At 33.3% G+C, this 20993-nt stretch overlaps 1 protein-coding gene and 1 long non-coding RNA gene across 3 annotated transcripts in view; both read right to left on the bottom strand.

The window, feature by feature from the left end:
* Positions 1 to 450: 450 nt before the first annotated feature.
* Positions 451 to 20993, bottom strand: part of LOC105335637 (transmembrane protein 98) — a 29841-nt gene continuing 9298 nt past the window's right edge. For both annotated transcript variants that reach the window (XM_011439617.4, XM_011439618.4), the window contains exons 2-6: positions 7677 to 7857; positions 6166 to 6300; positions 4172 to 4381; positions 3634 to 3754; positions 451 to 3309 (exon numbers count right to left, since the gene is read on the bottom strand). In XM_011439617.4, coding sequence (XP_011437919.2) covers positions 3187 to 3309; positions 3634 to 3754; positions 4172 to 4381; positions 6166 to 6300; positions 7677 to 7813 — 726 coding nt within the window. In that variant the 5' untranslated portion in view covers positions 7814 to 7857 and the 3' untranslated portion in view covers positions 451 to 3186. The remainder of the gene's footprint in view (positions 3310 to 3633; positions 3755 to 4171; positions 4382 to 6165; positions 6301 to 7676; positions 7858 to 20993) is intronic.
* Positions 451 to 20993, bottom strand: part of LOC136272040 (uncharacterized) — a 28004-nt gene continuing 7461 nt past the window's right edge. Inside the window, exon 2 of the long non-coding RNA XR_010709920.1 lies at positions 451 to 2282. This is a non-coding gene — a long non-coding RNA (uncharacterized lncRNA). The remainder of the gene's footprint in view (positions 2283 to 20993) is intronic.

The following is a 20993-nucleotide window of genomic DNA, read 5'->3' as shown; positions in this document are numbered from 1 at the left end:
TAAAGAATTGTGAGCTCTTGCCTATAACTCTTTGACCGACATTCAAATTTTGACTGACCATTATAAATCTATACTCAAGCATTGTAAACAATAAAAATAGAAGAAAATTTGACCAAAATCGTGACTATGCCCCATTTAATGTGTCAGACGGTTTTATTTATAAATGTATTTTTATGCAAAGGGACAAAACCTGTCATTTTTTATAGTGTCGTATATGCCTTTTAAGGCAAGTGCTAATATTTTATAAAATGTTGCATTGAGAAATGTTGTCTGTTGTATTGGTATGTAACACTTAAATAAACAAGTAATTACTTTTTTCTCTTTATTTGATTATAGAAGTATTTTTAGGGTCATTGTTTAAGCCAAACGTATATATCTTTTATCTTTTATCCATGAAAACATTAAAAATCATCGTGTTAAGTCTTCATACACAAATGATCACCACCAACGTTACCAAAATGCATCACATTTATTGCAAAATATATCTATTTATCACAATGGAATGTTTGCTTTTTAAGCTCATATAAAGCAAAAGTACATATTTAATGCATTCTTAGTAAACACCTGGCAAACGCACAATGTTCATGTATATAAAGATACAATATATGTATATATATTTATACAATATACAAATCAAATACATTACATGGAATCATTAGAGGACAAAAATGAAAAATACTGGTACAAGTTGTATTCAACCATCATATGCATTATGAATGGAGTTTTGTAAAGAAAATGGTGTAATACATGGTTCATCGCTAAGCCATTTACTGTTTATATATGTATCACTGGAGTGCATATATACCTATAACCTTTAAAAAAATGTTTACCCTCAATTAAATTTTAAGAAATATTTGATAATAAAGTACTAAACACTAATGCAAAGCCTATTTACAACCTTACAAAAAGCTATAACAATAACCAGTAATGACTGATACCATCAACAATTTAAAAACAAAAACACAGGGATGATAAATACTAATAGCAGTAAACTGTCAAAAATCAACGGTACTTTCATATTCATTCAATTTGTTGTACAGAAATACTAATAATAATTTGTTCCTTAAACATGTTGAAAAAATGATCTACTTTTGATAAGCTTCAAACAGTATTACATTAATTTTAAAGTAATATTAAATTCAAATAAAATCTGAAAGCTTACATGTAAAAATGTTTTTATTCTAATACTGACAGTCATTTTAATTTTTAAGTATCTTTCAATACAAAGAAAAAGTTAACTAAGATGCTTCCCTGAAATGGCAAACACAAGTTTCTTTATAATCTTATAAATTTTTCTCTTTTGCAAAATTCAAGTGCATCTATGGCATAAGGTTAAAGAGAATGAAACGTAAGTTTATGGGTGGGGTTCACATCCTGTGTGGGTCTAAACTGTACAAAGAAACAAGCCACAACACAAATATATGGAAAACACAACTGGTGAAATATAATCACACACTGGGCACCAAAAAGAATGCAATTTTATGATAAAAATATGAAATGTCAAGGCACTTCATCATGAATTAGAAGAGAAAGATAATCTCATTTATAGCTAAATGTTTTCTTCATAATTGCTGGCAACTGATATCATTTTTGTATTCTAAAAAAATCCTTCATTTATTTGTTCAATGACAATGAAATGATACGAAGTTTAAACATAAAAATCCTTATGTAGATGATCATTTACTTTCGCATTTTTTCTTTATAAAACTTGCAAATTAAAAACCAAATTGCGATGAAATATTTCACTTTCTGTCAATATTGTACAGTTTATTTTTCTGTCCTTCTATTATATTGCATTTGAAATATATATAAAAGCACTGATTATTAACATACACATATATGTATTGGTTATACATGTAATATAAAAAATTTGCAACTTGTGAAATATTACAGTAACAGTATAATCACTGACAGACACAGGTAAACAAAAACCCAACACAACAGATGCTTTTGGTCCATCGTTCAATCTTAAACAAGAAACTATGGCTGAAGGTCAAGATCTAGTAAATGAATGAAATTTGAGATATATTTTTGCAATATGCTTTTTGAAAATAGTTTGTCTTAATAAGGTTTATCAGAGCTTAACTTTAAGATGGAAACATGATGAAAAATAATGTTTTAAGCTGCCATATTTCTGTGAAATATGAAGAGGAAAAGAGCTACAAATCATAGTTTTTTTATTCCATTTATTATGTTTATGAAATGAAAAATATTCAAAATGCCTATTTTTTCTAAAAACTGCAAAAACTTATTCAAAATAATATCAAATTGAGTATAGGTATCTCTATTACTACTTATACGATTTCAACAGGAATGTAAAGAAAATGCATTACATGTATTAGTATATAATTCCTTAAATTCATACAGCATGGGAAAAGATACATCAAATCAATTATGATGTAAAATGGATCTTGCACCAAAATGACACTCTGGAATAATCTACAAGATCTTGACCTTAACTCTTGATTCATGTATTTACTAAACATGACTTTGATACTGACATAATAAGAGTATGAACTTCAACATGAGTTATGCTACCTGTCACTTAGATGTTATTAAACATTGCTCTAAGATACAAGTTGTTACAGACAAACAAAAGACAAAGGGTTCCTAATAGTCACCATGCTTTGCAGATGACACATAATAAATAATATATCTCATTTTTAACAGCAACAAAAAATCAATACTAATGCTCCTACATTTGATGCTGGAAAGTTGCTTGTTACAAATTGCACTTCAATTGGTTCAGCCAATAAGCTAGTTAGACTTGCTGCTGTGAATAAGTTTGCAAGAGTTGTGAGAATTCTTTTTTTGAGTTCTGCGACTTGTTGTGTAGATGAGTTGAGTTAGACCTGCTGCTGTAATCAAGTTGCTGAAGTTGTGAGAATTCTTTTTGAGTTGTTTGGCATGTTGCTGTAGATAAGTAAGACTTAATGCTGTATACAACTTGACTTGTGAGAATTCTTTTCAAGTTGTTTGGCCTGTTGCTGTGGATAAGACAAGTAAGACTTGCTGGTGTAAACAACTTACTAGACTTGTGAGAGTTCTTTCCAAGTTGTTTGACTTATTGCTGTGGATGACTTAAGTTTGTAGACTTGCTGCTTTGGACGAGTTGCTTAATATGTAAGGTTCACTCTGAGTTTTTTTCAACTTATTGCTATGAATGACTTAAGTTGGGGCAAATTGCTAGACTTGCGAGGATTCACTCTGAGTTTGTTGAGCTGTTGCTGTGGATGTTTCATCCTCCTCTGGTAAGCTCTCTGCCATCCATTTAGACATTTCTAGACTTAAACTTGCCTCCCTCAACACCTAGTAAAAGGTGAAATGTATAAAACCATGAGATGTGGTTCTACAAGTGCACTTGTACTACAAGCACAATAAATGTACCCAAGGTAATCAACATTTATTACATTTAAATTTTGTCAGAAACATAACATTATGATACCTGAAATGTTACATCCAAAAAAATATTACTAAATGGTAAAATCAGCCATGTTTTCACACAGTTACGAAGACTTGCAACATACAGTGTGTTATAAGCTTTATAACAGTTGGAATATTACATCCAAAGAAAAATATACATATTCTAAAGGGGTAAAATCTTCTATGCCTTCACACAGTTACATGACTTACTCGTAGATGCTCCTCTACGTCGGCCATTTTCTGGTCGATCCAGTCCATCTCCCCAGACAAGTGACAGGCGTGCTTAGTGACCAGGACCAGATGGTTGACAGACAGAACCAGGGCAGTGCATCTATAATATTTAATACGGCCATTTTATTGTACAGAAACAGACAAGGTTGTCTCAAAAGATTAAGTGTAGAAGGAAGAAATAAAAAAGAAGAAGGGAGATCTGGGGGTCTAGCTTATAGCTAGATTGATTTTGAAATACAATAATAGCCGGGTAATAACATAATTTTAGGTGGGAGAATTCCCGTCCCACGGGTCTTAGAGACAACCCTAAATAGATATATGTGGTAGAATACCAATGAGGATATGAATTATGTAAAATTTGAGAAACAATGATAATTATGCCTGCTGAACCTTCTACAGGTTTCTAAAAGCTAACGCCTTATGAATGGCTCATAAAAAATTCAAACAAGAAAGATACTCATAAAAATGTTTCAAAAGTGGGAAAGAGAGCTAGAAATCTTTAAGTTAATGAACAAACCTGGCTTCTAGCAGACGTGGGTCTAGTGGAGGGTACATGGCCACAACGACCTCATCCACACGGGGACTGATTCTCTTAGCGACTGTCACTACCTCTGTCAACAGTTCCTGGGTCTGAATGGTCTGGGAATTCCCCATCGTCATGCCGACTAGCTGCTCTGTTAGGTACTTGCAGGTCTTTAATACAGACAGACAGTGGGGCACCAATCCTCTGTAAAAGGGAAAGTGGAAGTGAGACTGTGATTAGTCACCCTATCATATTCTGAATTAGTAGGATATTCAACATCATCCACGTAGTTATACTTCAATTTATTACTGTGGTTTCATTAATATTCAAGGGTATCAATTTTTGTGGATGAATTGAAAATCACAGTTTCAAGGATAGGTAAATTCGTGGCCAATGGCCCTATCGATACAAAATGTTAATAGAAATTGCACTTCGATTAACATTTAATTTCATGGATCAACTAAACAACGAAATCGACGAAAATTGGTATTCAACGAATATTGATAAATCCACCGTGTAACAACATCTACTTCGTTAACTCCAAACCTCTGTAAAAAGATTGACATAAGTCTGTTAAAAAGTGGCATGTTGTTATACCAGGTAGTTTCATTGATTTTACTAAAACTTCTACTAAATCACACACACTGCTCAAATATCAAGTTAACATTACTTCTGAATCAGTTATACTTAGGTATGAAATCAAAAAGCCACAAAAACCCTGAACGGCTTGATCTGATATTTGGTTAATAATTCTTTTTTGACAAATGAACTACAGTACCAGTTTAAAAAGAAGCACCTGTACTATAATCACTGACCAAGTCTGGTCCATGTATCTATAGTTACTTGTTTGTTTGTTTGTTTAAATGATATAGCATTATCCACATAGTTGTCAAAATCATCATTAGCCATATCTTTGATCTAGATAATTATTACTTATACTAATTCGTCAAATCAGTAAAATGTATCTATTATTAATATATTTACCTTATATCATAAAAAAATTTATTGCATATTTTAAATACTTAACAAAATATCATCATCCACAATATCCTTCATCTATTATACACTTATGTAACATTTCCTACCTAATTAGGCACTTAAATATTAATGTATTAATTCTCAGGCCAAAAATTTCAAAATATAATGAAGCAGGCAGGAAGGAAATATTTTGGTTTTTTTTTTTTGCAAGATTTGCAAAGGGAAATAACTTAATTTTCATATCTCAACTGAAAATTGAGTTATTCCACTTTCCGATATTACAATAAAATTATATAGTGGGGCATGTGGCAGTGTCTCGGAACCAATTCTTTAATTTCTTTTTGCCTGATATGAATTTATTAAATACTTTCATAACATCATCCACCTACATGTACAGTATTGATCAGACCCAACCTAACAACAGAGTTAACTCTAACTAAACCCAGGGTTTACTTGGGGTTCACTCTGGGTCTGCTTTTTGAAAATTTGCAATCACTTGTCGAGTTTATTTGGGGGTTATTGTGAGTTTATTCAAGATTTACTTTTTGAGGTGAACTGTACGCAGTGAAGTGTGAAGCAGACCCTTCTTTTATCTTTCCATCTTACTGCCTGTAATTCCTGCCCATAGTATATTCCAAATACATGTACATATGTAGCGTCTGCTTTCAGGGGTAAACTTCTAATCAGGGTTTACTCTCTGTGTCCACTCTGGGTTTACTCCAGGTTTACTAGTCTAAGAGTGGACTCAGAGTAAACCCTGAAAGAAAACCCAAAATGTTCCAAGTGTAAGTTGGGGTTTACTTTCTGTTTGGTTAGATCTGATCGGTCCTGTAGTTATATATATAAATCTGTCATACACTTAGGTAACATTATCCACCTACATATCATTATATAAATCTGTCATACACTTAGGTAACATTATCCACCAACATGTAGTTAAATAAATCTGTTATACACTTATGTGACATCATCCACCTATATGTCGTTATATAAATCTGTAATACACTTACGTAACATCATCCACCCAGTTCTCGTCCTTCAGGATCTGATCCAGTTTTGGATCACTGATCTGGACATCTTCAAGCTCCACACCAGCAGATCCGGGTCGCTGTGAGTCTTCCTCAATCAGCTGGACATCTGGTCGGCTGCAAAAAATTAAGTAAAGAGTGAGTGAAAATTTCAAGACTTCTATCTGCAGTGATTTTTCTACATGCATGCAGAGAAATTCAGGTCAAAAATTTGGCCTTTTTTCCTTGCAATTTTTTAAGAGTTTTTCCCAAATCAAGTCTGCACTTTAATTGCCTCTCTAATCTGTATTGCCCCAAAAAGTACATGTTCTGTTGCAACTGTATCAATTGTGGTTGCAACAATGCTTTTTTTTATTTTAAAAGTAAGAAAGTAAAACAAATAGCACTTAATAACTAATGATAATACAATGTACAACATGTTTTGAAAAATCAGTATGATTTACTTTACTTTGCGATCTTCCCTTCACCGATACATACAGTCTATAAGCTTTGCGATCTTCCCTTCACAGATACAAACAGTCTAAAAGCTTTGCGATCTTTCCTTCACAGATATATACAGTCTATAAGCTTTGCGATCTTCCCTTCGCAGATGTATGACACACTAACAAACAAACACACCAACATACATACAGTCTATAAGCTTTGCGATCTTCCTTTCACAGAAACAGTCTATAAGCTTTGCGATCTTCCCTTCACAGATACATACAGTCTATAAGCTTTGCGATCTTCCCTTCACACATACATACAGTCTATACGGTTTGCGATCTTCTCTTCACACATACATAGTCTATAAGCTTTGCGATCTTCCCTTCACACATACATACAGTCTATAAGCTTTGCGATCTTCCCTTCACACATACATACAGTCTATAAGCTTTGCGATCTTCCCTTCACACATACATACAGTCTATAAGCTTTGCGATCTTCCCTTCACAGATACATACAGTCTATAAGCTTTGCGATCTTCCCTTCACACGTACATACAGTCTATTAGCTTTGCGATCTTCCCTTCACACATACATACAGTCTATTAGCTTTGCGATCTTCCCTTCACAGATACATACAGTCTATAAGCTTTGCGATCTTCCTTTCACACATACATACAGTCTATAAGCTTTGCGATCTTCCCTTCACACATACATACAGTCTATAAGGTTTGCGATCTTCCCTTCACACATACATACAGTCTATAAGCTTTGCGATCTTCCCTTCACAGATACATACAGTCTATAAGCTTTGCGATCTTCCCTTCACACATACATACAGTCTAATAGGTTTGCGATCTTCTCTTCACACGTACATACAGTCTATTAGCTTTGCGATCTTCCCTTCACACATACATACAGTCTATAAGCTTTGCAATCTTCCCTTCACAGATGGATGACACACTAACAAACAAACACACCCTCATACATACAGTCTATAAGCTTTGTGATCTTCCCTTCACACATACATACAGTCTATAAGCTTTGCGATCTTCCCTTCACAGATACCTCGTTTCGCTATGTTGTTGTGAGATCAAATCCGTCTCCTTCCTGCACTTCTGTCGACAAACAAATACAAGCGCGACCACAGATCCTACAAAAATGGTGGACAGTATTCCTATTGCTATGGCAACCACAAGTTCCATGGCTATGGGCTCTCCGACAGACTCATGACGTCACATCTTTAGACCTGTAGGGAATTAAATCTTAAAACTCTACATGCTTTATATTTTTTTTTACAAGAAATACATAAAGAGGAAAATATATGTTTCTCTTCTGACTTTACTCGATATTCTCTTGATTTTTAACCCTTTCCAACTCTATCCCCAACATGGTACATGTATATATACTGTAGAAGCACACATTTTCCTTGGGTCAAAATTTCTTTGTTTTTTAAGAAATACAATTTCGTTGAAAACAGTATCGCCCCGTCTTAAATTCGCCCAGACACTAATGTGTTTCAAGAGAAATAATATGAGACATGGGAATTCGCCCAGTCTTAAATTTGCCCGCTGACAACGACAATGAAAAGGGCGAAAATAAAAAGGAGCGAATATTTCCCTCTATACAGTAATACAATTTGGTAACTGACACTTCACTTTTCACTATAAAGCCAATTGCTATAAGGAACAAAAACCAATTAACATTAAAACTGTAATTAAGCTACATGTCATAATATAATCATTGAACATCTGTAAAACAACAAAAACTATAGAGATAATTTTGCATAAAAATTTCCAAAGAGAAGAAACTGTGACTTCGACATTTCCAAATCCATTTTTCAGGCACCTGTTTTTTAATTTACATGGGCAAAATACCTGTATTTATACATGTGCAATACCTGCCTCAAAATAATTGATTTATCCTCCATTTGACCACAGTAGCATCGACTTTAACAGCCGTGGCCCTAATTTAACCACCGCAATGTCTTTGTACCGGTATAGTACAGTGCACAAAAAGCCAGGGATAGGAACCAATCTAAACAATGTCCAACAGTAAAAAAAAAACAGCTTCACAAAACACTTGCATCAACTCCAGACCAAAAACTAAATGGCTGCTAAAAATCCCTCCCTGATTACAAAACGTGAATATTAAATTGTTTTCTGAATATCCTTGCCAAGGAGCCTCGCTTATAATTGTCAAAATAACGAAAGGACATAAATATGCATCAAAAGTTTAGAACAAAAAAAAAAGGTAATGTTAAATTGAAGTGACAACAGCTGATTTATTCCGGTAAGCTGTGAATGCATCATGTTGACAGGTAACACAAGAAGGTGAGGGATTCGACACATTTTCCTTAGGTTAATTTGAATAAATTTGCATGTCATACATGTCCAAGACTAATGTATTTAACACTGTCTGGATACCAACGAAACGTGTAAATGGTATTCACCTCATTAAAATAGCTTTACATATGAATATAAATTGCTTCCCTTCCAAGAATCATTAAAAATTCTGGAAATGGTTTTTCTTTTTTCTTTTTTTGCTCTTTTATTTTTTAGCTTCATTGCAATAATTCTAATTATTTCCTAGCCAGGACAACTTCTTTAGCTAGTAACCATTTTCTGTTCATAATTACTTTTTAATTAAGAGATGATTATCATTCATCTGATATGTAAGCCCTCTTATAACAGTGAAGAAATATGTCATGATCAATACAAATTAAATACGATTCAATATAATCGTTACTTTGAATGCCAAATGTCAAAACTACAGCAATTAACATTTGATTCAGTATACTGATTTTAGCTCAAAATAATCGAATAATAAAATTAACTAGAGCAAAGCTCGTTGCAAAGCAACGAGTGGGTTTTCCGCTAATGTCGAAAGCAACGTTAGAAGTACGTCTAAGAAGCAGAGTTCTTAATCTAGTAACAAAGAAACTTAAGTACAAAAAGATAAAAAAAAATCGAATGATTCTTGGTACAACTTAACATGATCCGAATGTTTTTAAGTACGACTTAAACAAAAACCCTAAACCATTTCAAGAACGACTTAACAAAAAAACCAATGTGTTTAAGTACGACTTAACAAATTTGACTTCATTTTAGGTACAAGTTTACTTTACCTTGAACTAACATCTTTTTTCTTAACCCAGAATGCAAAATTAAAATTTATGTAAAAAATCAATTTTGTTAAAAACATAATTCTGAGCAACTTTTCCTCTTCACTGCTTTTCAAAAGGTTGACCTTTCGTACTGTGTGCTCGTTGCGTCATTAATTGTCAGAAACTTATCGATGTTACTAAAGTTTACTTTACTGTACTTCTGTGAATATTTTCTATGTAAAATTACTATGAACCAGACAACATTGAAATGGTGAACATTTCAAAGGGCCCCGCTTATGTTATTTTAGAGAATTCTGCTTTGACCTTGACCTATAACTTGAAATTTTTCCAGCTGGCATAGAACTTTTAATTCAATTTCATTCCCCCTAACATACATGCATTTTTGTTCAATCTGACCAAGATTAAGCATAATTGGAAAATAATCTACTATTTAAAACTAATTTTAAAAAGATCTGCTATGACCTTCACATTGACAGACTTGGTTCAAGGTCACTGCACGCCATTAACCAATAAACTCTGTAAAGGTAAAATATTAGCCAAATAGGGGCTAAAAGGAGAGTATATCTATGCTCTTAAAATATGGATTTTTGTGTGATCTGATATGACCTTGACAATATCATTCGAGGTCATTGCATATATTTTGAACAAAGGCATCATGTGGGTAAAGTATGAGGCTGAATGGAGCAAAGGGAGAGAAGATATACTCCGGACAAGGATTTTTAAAAATATAATTCTGATATGACCTTCACAGTTTCTTTTCACTGAAAATAGGTTCAAGGTCACTACACACCCTTTCACCCTTTACTCAAAAGCTCTGCTTATGTGAAGTCTGAGCCAAATAGGGGTTAGTAGAAATTATATATGCTCTCAAAAAAGGATTTTTGCATGATCCAATATGATCTTCACCCGTTACCTAGAAATTTCATGCAAGGTCACTGCACATCGTTTAACCATAGAGACACTCTGTGAGTATTAGCCAGATTGGACCAAAGGGAAAAAAGATATGCCCCAGACAAGGATTTTATATATATAATTCTGCTATGACCTTAACCTTATACCTAAAAACATGGTTCAAGGTCACTGCACATCCTTCAACCAAAGGAACCCTGTGGATGAGGTATGAGCCAGATTGGGCCAAGGGGAGAGAAGCTATGCTCCTGTCAAGCCATCTCGGATGGACAGACCGACAAATTGATCACTAGAAGGCGCCCGCATAAACATGCCTTTTTATCTAAAATAGTATCCATGCTATCTGCCCATGGTGAATAGTCATCAAAACCATTCATTAGCAGAATTTGATTTCCCTCCTTTTTAAGGTGGTATGGGACATATGTCGATATTAATGTGGATTAAAGTACTATATAATTGAAAACTTTTCACCGGTTTAGAATTTTCAAATTTTACAATATTTAACCAAAAAATAGCTTTTAAAAATATTTGAAAAGGTAAAAATTGTAAAAACCCCAGCGGGATTCGAACTCATGACTTACAGGTTCCTAGTAAACCCTCTAACCCACTGTGCTAAGGAGTTAGGTGACCATTTTTGAGAAGAAACTACATGTACTTATATAATTACACTTTATTTTATTGTTTATTTCGATAAACAATACGTCACAACATGGAAGTGTCCCATATCACCTTAAACTCGGAACACCTCTGACCTAATAAGATCGCCGCATTAAATACAAAGTTTGATTTAACTCTAATTTGTTTATCATCAAGAAATTCTGCATCGCTGACAAATAAAGTTTTCTTCTGTATAATGAAATACCAATTAACTGACTATTCGGACAATAGCAAGTTTATTGTCCCATTCCACAGCTACTATTTCCCTTGGCTTTGCCTCATTAAATATTTGCTGTCTTGGGGGACAATAAACTTGCTATTGTCCTCATACCCAGTAAATACTAAATAGGCATATAATATCCCATCCACCTACATTTCATGTTATATAACCTCCCGTTTGTAACCTTCAATTTCACTGTAAAGTCAACATATCTGTCATAGCCGCAAGTTTCACAATTTATTTCTGCTTCTCATGTACTTAAAATTAGGGGCCTTAATATTGCTTACCAATTCCAACAAGAGACATCCCTCTAACTATTGGTAATCATTAAAATTCATTTCATGAATCTACGCAACAATGATAAACCTTCAAGTACAGTCACTCTCAATTTTACAAAAATATTGACGGTACTTTATCAGAGACTGTTCCTTGTATCTTTAACTTAGTACACTAACATTTTTATGAAAAGACGGTTTGTCTTAGAATAAGAAAGCTAATGCAATTCTGAGAAAAAAAATACCACATATTGCCAATTCCATTGAGGTTTAATAAAAATATGGCCATTTAAGTGAACCCACCATTTCCAATTTCCTTTAGTAAACACAGATTTACAGGGTTCTCCATAGTAAAACATCTTTATCTGACCTTTTAGAGGTCAACTTTTGTTCAACCACCTTTAAAAAGAAACCTTATTCAATACAACATATGCTTACATGATATAATCATGATAAAAGCTTCATATCACTTAGAAATACCCTTACATGTATACCCCCCACCCCGCAATCTTTTGATTTTCATAAAAAGTCATGGTTTGAAATGTTTTACCTAATTTTATGAAACATGTGGCAATTTCCTTGAGTCATTTCTCACACATATTTGAAAACAATCATCAATGATTCTAAAATGTGATCTTTATTTGTTTATTGTATGATTTGTACCATTTTAATTAACAAATAGACAGCTGTCCTGCTTGTGATTTCTTGTTTTCATGAAAAAAGTAAGCTAACAATCATATTTAGTGAATATCTAATCTATTCTGATTTCTAGTCTTCTTCTAACCATGCTAAAACAGTAAGTTACAACCTACAAGTTAGACATCTGCCTTAAATTAGAATTAAATTCAAACACACCCAGGTAGCTGGAGACAGAGTTGATTTCAATGAAAAATGTTCAAATTTGACATGTTTTTCTACTTTTTTATGCATATATACCTTAGAAAGGTAGAAATAGGTTGTTTCTTGTTCATTTCAAAAGTAATTATCATAGCAGATGTTATTTCAAAGTCAAATGTACATTTACATATCCTACATGTAATCTTAATGCAGACAATTAAATAGAGGGGGGGGGGGGTTTCAATTATGTAAACACATCTAAATATCTTTATGAAATAAAAAATAAAGGAAACATAATTGTATACTTTTATTGAAAAACAAATTTTCACAGCAATTATGAATTTCTTTAAACAGCCTTAATTTTGTTTTCATAATTTCTTATCAAACACAAACCACAACATGGCATGATGCTTTCTTCAAGTTCCATTATTGTTCATACATTATCGGATTTAATTTGAATTACCGGTAAATAGTCTGTAGAACACAAGGAATATGCATGTGGATAGACGTGACAGGTTAATCTCAGGAGCTGACCCACAAGAATCAACAGGTATCGGTAAAAGCCATGTGGTAACAAGAGTCTGTTTTGAGCTGAAATAAATAAAAAAAATAATTAGCTGTGTTTACATACATGTACTAGTAATAGCTGTGTTTACATTAACATATGCATAGTATTTCTGTAAAAAATACACTGACCATGCAGTGTAATAAGTATGACATATCCCAATACATGACATAACATTTAGGCAGTACAAGATCAAAAATTTGCATATCAAGTCATAATATAATATTAAAAAATTTTCATAGGTATAAACACTTATCAAATTGAGAAAGAGAGAGAGTTTGAGAGAGAGAGAGTTTATTACCATACTTGTAGTGCAACAGTCAATATTTCAATTCGTAAATTACAAACGAATATTACCCACCGAACAGCGTCAAAGTACATGTACTGGTATTAGCTTCTGGTATACCATTTTTTATCAATTCTACTGTGTATTTTTTGTTTGCAAATAAATTTAGCGAGGGTTTTTGTTTATTTTCTTATAAATTACATGTTTTAAAAACAATACTACGTGTAATAAGCATAAAACATGTATGAGTAAACTTGATGAAGAATTTTTAATAGATTATTTTTCAAAGAATGTGGTACATTACATGTATGTCAATCTTTATAAAACTAGCGTATATTTCGTGCGCCATAAATTGCAAGTTTTTTGTAAATATCATTTACTTGCATGATAGGTATATATGGTCTAACCAAAATTTTCTTCATAAAGCTACAGCTGTATGTACCACATATATGTTTTGTCACAAGTATACATTTTAAAAAAAAATACCCAAATTCCAACAGTTTAAATAAACTCAACTCATTCTCTCATAAGTTCATTGTGTTTTGTGCGTGCATATCTTATTTGTCTGCTGCAACAGCAGCCAATCAGCGGTAAGCTGAATCCACAAAAAGAAAGTTTGTGTTTTAGGAGCGGGTAAATTGTTTATGCGACACTGTCAAGAAAACCACACCAAATAATAACAAGAAACATAAATATTCACTTAAATGTATTCTGTTGTAAAGTAAAGGTTTTTAACACTTATTGCATCTTGCAAAACATGTGATAACCTTAATCATCTGTCATATATCTGATATACATGTATATGTAAAAGATGGGAGAAATAACGACGGAACAAAGTGGGATTCGAACCTGGCCCTCTGAATCTCTAGTCAAGTGCTCTACCAACTGAGCTACATGTATCTGGCACCGGTATTCAAACCAGTCTGACCGTCACATTCCTCCCCCTTAAATGATCTTCACCCTCGAAGATCATCCCTGGCAGGATCGAGTTAACCTGTTAGTTCCAGGGGTTGGTCACAACACCAATATTGTAACAGGATGGGAGAAATAATGAAGGGATTTGAACCTGGGCCCCCTGAATCTCTAGTCAGGTGCTCTACCAACTGAGCTATCTGGCACTGGTATTCAAACCGGTCTGATCGTCACATATATAAAGAATTATTTTAAACAATGTTGTTCAATTAAAAATAACACTCGCAACCTTCAGTTTTTTTCTGTAATTAATCAATATTGGCGTGCCATCAGTTCTCGCCGAGTACCATTTCTCACCAGTGCATTGTTACGTCATTTTATCAACATATAAAATTATATACGAAAATATGATGTAACAGTGCACCAGCGAGAAATGGTCCTCGGCGAGAACTGCTCGCACGCCAGTACTGCCAGTAGTCAGATTAAAAAAAGAGAATAAAAAATAACATTTAAAACATTAACAAGGACAATTTAAGTACACATCATAACTGCTAAACAAGAAAAATTATGTGAACTGGTAGAATGGTAGGCATAGTTCTAACTTGTAACCTACATGTACAAGTACATGTACCGGGTACCCGTTGGTCTGCTATACCTCTTTATTAATGATACAATGATCGGCATCATAAAGATATTAAAGTCATGTTTTAACTCTGAAGTCTGAAGTATACAATTTTATTTACTTGAAGTTATGTCTACAGGGTATTCATGACTACATTTGGAGTCCTCTGCACAAGAATATATGATATGTTTCTAATTAGACCCTGCTTTGAATTTTTAGTTTAAAATTCACAATCTGTTATTTTTTTCAATAGATAAATTCAGTTACCCTTTCCAGTCCCCCATGAACCTCGAGCGAGTCTAAACACCCATGAAACATGTAAAAATTACACGTTAGTAAACAAACACCCACACCATAACAAAAACATCTAACAGTGTGCACGTACTTACATGTACTGTGATGTACATCTATACTATATACTAAATTTTAACCAGTTAACAAGAAACTTTAAAAGGAGTAAAAGCCTCACCTTCTTCAGTAACATCCACATAAATCACACACTTTAATGTCCATCTTTTCTCCTTTATTACTCGTAGCTTATCAACGGCTGATCGTCGACAGAAGTGTGGCTGTCAGAATTTCCTCGTAAACGATTCACACGAGAAAAATATCCTCCTTAAACAAATATGTAGTATTGTTCCCTGTGCATGTTCATATGTTTCACAGCAAATTGAAAATGCATGTGTACACCGAAAGAATACACAACTTATCTTCTGCATTACGGCTCTCTCTTTTCTACAATGCCGTTCGTTACTGTTTACATTCGGCGCGCGCGCGCGGGGGTCACAAACAGGGGCGCCCCGACAAATAGTTGCACATAGAACGTTTAAATAATGTGTGTTCATTGAATTCATAAATGATATAGATGAAAAAAATGAAATTGAATCACAACAATTTATCTAAGACGCAACACAACGTAATGCAGTAAATGCCTGGGCCTTAATGTGGCATTTGTTCGCTTGTGTGTCTATGTAGACATATTAACTCGTTCATGTACGATTCTCACATATTTGTTTTATGAAATTTAAAAAAAAATATAGGACAGAACTTGTTTAATTTGATACCAAATGACATTATTTAATATATTAACAATAACTAAATTAATTTTTTTTCATAAAATGATAACGATTTTTGCTATCAGAAAAATACGTGTATGAGCTGCTGACCCCTAATTATAGGGGCCAGCCCTTTTTTCTTAATTTTAAATGAAAGCTCTCGTTATTCTAAACAACTTTTGTTCTATATGTATTAACAAAATATTTTTAGTTTAAAGGTTATAATACAAAAAGCAACAAAATTTCAGCCCCGAAAAAATCTTAAACTTTGGCGACAAATAGCTCAAAAACTAACACAGAAATTACCAAAATTTTCATGCCAGCAAAATAATAAAATGTTACCGACAATTTCGCCAAATTTCATGCATCTATCATCTGTAGTTCCCGAGATCAACTCTGGACAAAAGACCCCCCAATTTTCAATTAAAGGGCAATAACTCATAACCGGAAGTAAATTTTAAAAATTTGAAAAAAACGTCTAGAGATATTAATATCATCTACATACCCTGAAAGTTTCATAGCAATCAGACAAAAAATGTTCGAGAAATCTCGTGCACAAAATTTGCGGGAAAAAAAAAAAAATAATAATAAGAAACAGTAGAATAACAGAAGGGTTTTCCGTTGAAAAACGGAAAACCCTAAATACATTGATCATGTTGATAGGGATACCGGTAAATTAATTACGACATGCATATATATTGTTGAAGAATAATATAACAACACTAGAACATAAAAACATGTACAATATCAACAATACCCATTTGGAGATCAATACAAATATATGTATCAAGGTCAATTTAAATCATTTTATATGATTTGAGGGGTTTTAACATGTTTTATTAATAAGGTGGTACGGAACATCTTTCAATATTAATGTGGATTAAAATACATTATAGTTGAAATACTTTCATCAGCTTAGAGTTTTCAAATTTCATAATAATTAACCAAAAAATATGTTTTAAAAATTTTTGGAAAGGTAAAAATTTTAAAAACCCCTGCAGGATACCAACTCAAGACTTACAGATATGTAGTAAACCCTCTTACCCACTGCGCTTTGCTGTTAGATGACAATTTTGGGAAAGAAAATGTAAATAAAACTAGAGCAAAGCTCGTTGCAAAGCAACGAGTGGGTTTTCCGCTAATGTCGAAAGTAATGCTAAAAGTACCTCTAAGAAGCAGTGTTCTTAATCTAATGACAAAAGTAACTTAAGTACAAAAAAGATTTTAAAAATCGAATGATTCTTGGTATGACTTAACAAAATCCGAATGGTTTTAAGTACAAATTAACAAAAAAACATAATCATTTCAAGACCAGTTAACAAAAAAATCCGAATGTGTTTAAGTACGACTTAACAAATTTGACTTCATTTTAGGTAAAAGTTAACTTTACCTGGAACTAACATCTAATTTCTTAACCCAGAATGCAAAATTAAAATTTCCGTAAAAAATCAATTTTGTTTAAAACATAATTCTGAGCAACATTTCCTCTACACTGCTTTTCAAAGGGTTGACCTTTCGTACTATGTGCTTGTTGCATCATCAATTGTCAGAAACTTATCGATGTATAGTTTACTTAATTTTATTATTCCTCTGTGAATATTTTTATTTAAAATTACTATGAACCAGACAACATTGAAATGGTGAACATTTCAAAGGGCCCCGCTGATGTTATTTTAGAGAATTTTGCTTTGACCTTGACCTATAACTTGAAATTTTTCCAGCTGGCATAGAACTTCTAATTCAATTTCATTGCCCCTAACATATAGGCATTTTTGTTCAATCTGACCAAGATTAAGCATATCCGGGAAATAATCTACTGTCTAAAACTAATTTTATTAAGATCTGCTATGACCTTCACATTGACATGGTTCAAGGTCACTGCACGCCATTAACCAATAAGCTCTGTTTAGGCAAAATATTAGCCAATTAGGGGCTAAAAGGAGAGTATATATATGCTCTTAAAATATGGATTTTTGTGTGATCTGATATGACCTTGACACTTGATCTACAAATATCATTAGAGGTCATTGCATATCCTTTGATCATAGGCATCATGTGGGTGAAGTATGAGCCTGATTGGAGCAAAGGGAGAGAAGATGTACTCCAGACAAGGATTTTTTAAATATAATTCTGCTATGACCTTCACAGTTTACCTTGAAAATAGGTTCAAGGTCACTACACACCCTTTACTCAAAAGCTCTGCTTATGTGAAGTCTGAGCCCTATAGGGGTTAGTAGAAAGTATATATGCTCTGAAAAAAGGATTTTTGCATGATCCGATATGATATTTCACCCTTTACCTAGAAATTTCATGCAAGGTCACTGCACATCGATTAATGATAGAGACAGTCTGTGAGTATTAGCCAGATTGGACCAAAGGGAGAGAAGATATGCCTCAGACAAGGATTTTATATATGTAATTCTACTATGACCTTAACCTTATACCTAACAACATGGTTCAAGGTCACTGCACATCCTTAACCCAAAGGAACCCTGTGGATGAGGTATGAGCCAGATTGAGCCAAGGGGAGAGAAGCTATGCTCCGGTCAAGCGATCTCGGATGGACAGACGGACAAACTGATCACTAGAAGGCGCCCACACAAACTTGCTTTCTATCTAATTTGAAATAGTATCCATGCTATCTGCCCATGGTGAATAGTCATCAATACCATTCATCAGCAGAATTTGATTTCCCTCCTTTTTAAACTCGGAACACCTCTGACCTAATCAGATCACCGCATTAAATACAAAGTTTGATAACTCTAATTTGTTTATCATCAAGAAATTCTGCATCGCTGACAAATAAAGTTTTCTTCATTACAATAATATACCAATTAACTGACTATCTGGACAATAGCAAGTTTATTGTCCCACCTCACAGCAACTATTTCCCTTGGCTTTGCCTCATGAAATAGTTGCTGTCTTGGGGGACAATAAACTTGCTATTGTCCTCATACCCAGTAGATACTAAATAGGCATATAATATCCCATCCACCTCCATTTCATGTTATATAACCTCCAGTTTGTAACCTTCAATTTCACTGTGTAAAGGCAACACAACAGTCAAAGCCGCAAGTTTCACAATTTATTACTGCTTCTCATGTACTTAAAATTAGGGGCCTTAATATTGCTTAGGCCTAAAAAAAAAAGTTGTGTGTTTCGGGTAACCCGACCTAACCTACAAAAATGGCCCGATCCTACCATTTTTAGATGCCTGAATTTATCCGACTGTGAATTTCATCTTATTTCCAATAAAAAATACGTTTTTAAATATGAAACAAACAAACATTCTTAGGATTCAGGCCAAAAAAATAGATAAAATAAAAAAAATCCCCACCTACCTAACCTAATTTTTTCATCAGTGTTACCCTAAACACACTATTTTTTTTTTTAGGCCTTACCAATTCCAACAAGAGACATCCCATTAACTATTGATAAACATTAAAATTCATTTCATGAATCTACGCAACACTGGTAAATCTTCAAGTACAGTCACTATCAATTTTACAAAAATATTGACGGTTCTTTATCCGAAACTATTCCTTGTACATGTACCTTTAACTGCAATTAGTACACTAACATTTTATGAAAAGACGGTTTGTCTTAGAATAAGAAAGCTAATGCAATTCTGAGAAAAAGAATACCACATATTGCAAATTCCATTGAGGTTTAATAAAAATATGGCCATTTAAGTGAACCCCCCATTTCCAATTTCCATTAGTAAACATAGATTTACAGGGTTCTCCATAGTAAAACATCTTTACCTGACCTTTTAGAGGTCAATTGTTGTTCAACCACCTTTGAAAAGAAACCTTATTCAATACAACATGCATCTACATTATTTAATCATGATAAAAGCTTCACATCACTTAGAAATATCCTTACATGTATACCCCCCCCCCCCCCCCCATCTTTTGATTTTCATAAAAAGTCAAGGTTAAAAATGTTTTACCTAATTTTATGAAACTTATGGCAATTTCCTTGAGTCATTTCTCACACGTATTTGAAAACAATCATCAATGATTCTAAAATTTAATCCTAATTATTTGTTTATTTTATGATTTACAGCATTTTAATTAACAAATAGACAGCTGTCCTGCTTGTGATTTCTTGTTTTTATGAAAAAAAGTAAGCTAACAATCATATTTAGTGAATATCTAATCTATTTTGATTTCTAGTCTCCTTCTAACCATGCTAAAACAGTAAGATACAACCTACAAGTTAGACATCTGCCTTAAATTAAAATAAAATTCAAACACCGGCCAGGTAGCTGGAGACATGAAAAATGTTCAAAATTTGACATGTTTTTCTCCTTTTTTTATGCATATATACCTTAGAAAGGTAGAAATAGGTTGTTTCATGTTCATTTCAAAAGTAATTATCACAGCAGATGTTATTTCAAAGTCAAATGTACATTTACATATCCTACATGTAATCTTAATGCAGACAATTGGATGGGGTGGGGGGGGGGGGGGGGGGGTGGGGTTCAATTATGTAAACACATCTAAATACCTTTATAAAATAAAAAATAAAGGAAACATAATTGCATACTTTTATTGAAACACAAATTTTCGCAACAATTATGAATTTCTTTAAATAGCCTTAATTTTGTTTTTCATAATTTCTTATCAAACACAAACCACAACATGGGATGATGCTTTCATAAAGTTCCATTATTGTTCATGCATTATCGGATTTAATTTGAATTACCGGTAAAAAGTCTGTAGAACACAAGGAATATGCATGTGGATAGAGGTGACAGGTTAATCTCAAGAGCTGACCCACAAGAATCAACAGGTAAAAGCAATGTGGTGCCATGTCGGAACAAGAGTCCGTTTTGAGCTGAAATAAAAAAAAAATAATTAGCTGTGTTTACATACATGTTCTAGTAATAGCTGTGTTTACATTAACATATGCATA

The sequence above is a fragment of the Magallana gigas genome, chromosome 10, assembly GCF_963853765.1.
Source record: "Magallana gigas chromosome 10, xbMagGiga1.1, whole genome shotgun sequence".
Classification (NCBI taxonomy): Eukaryota; Metazoa; Mollusca; class Bivalvia; order Ostreida; family Ostreidae; genus Magallana; species Magallana gigas.
Note: the sequence above shows the minus strand (reverse complement) of the source record. Positions and strands in the feature narration are given on the sequence as shown.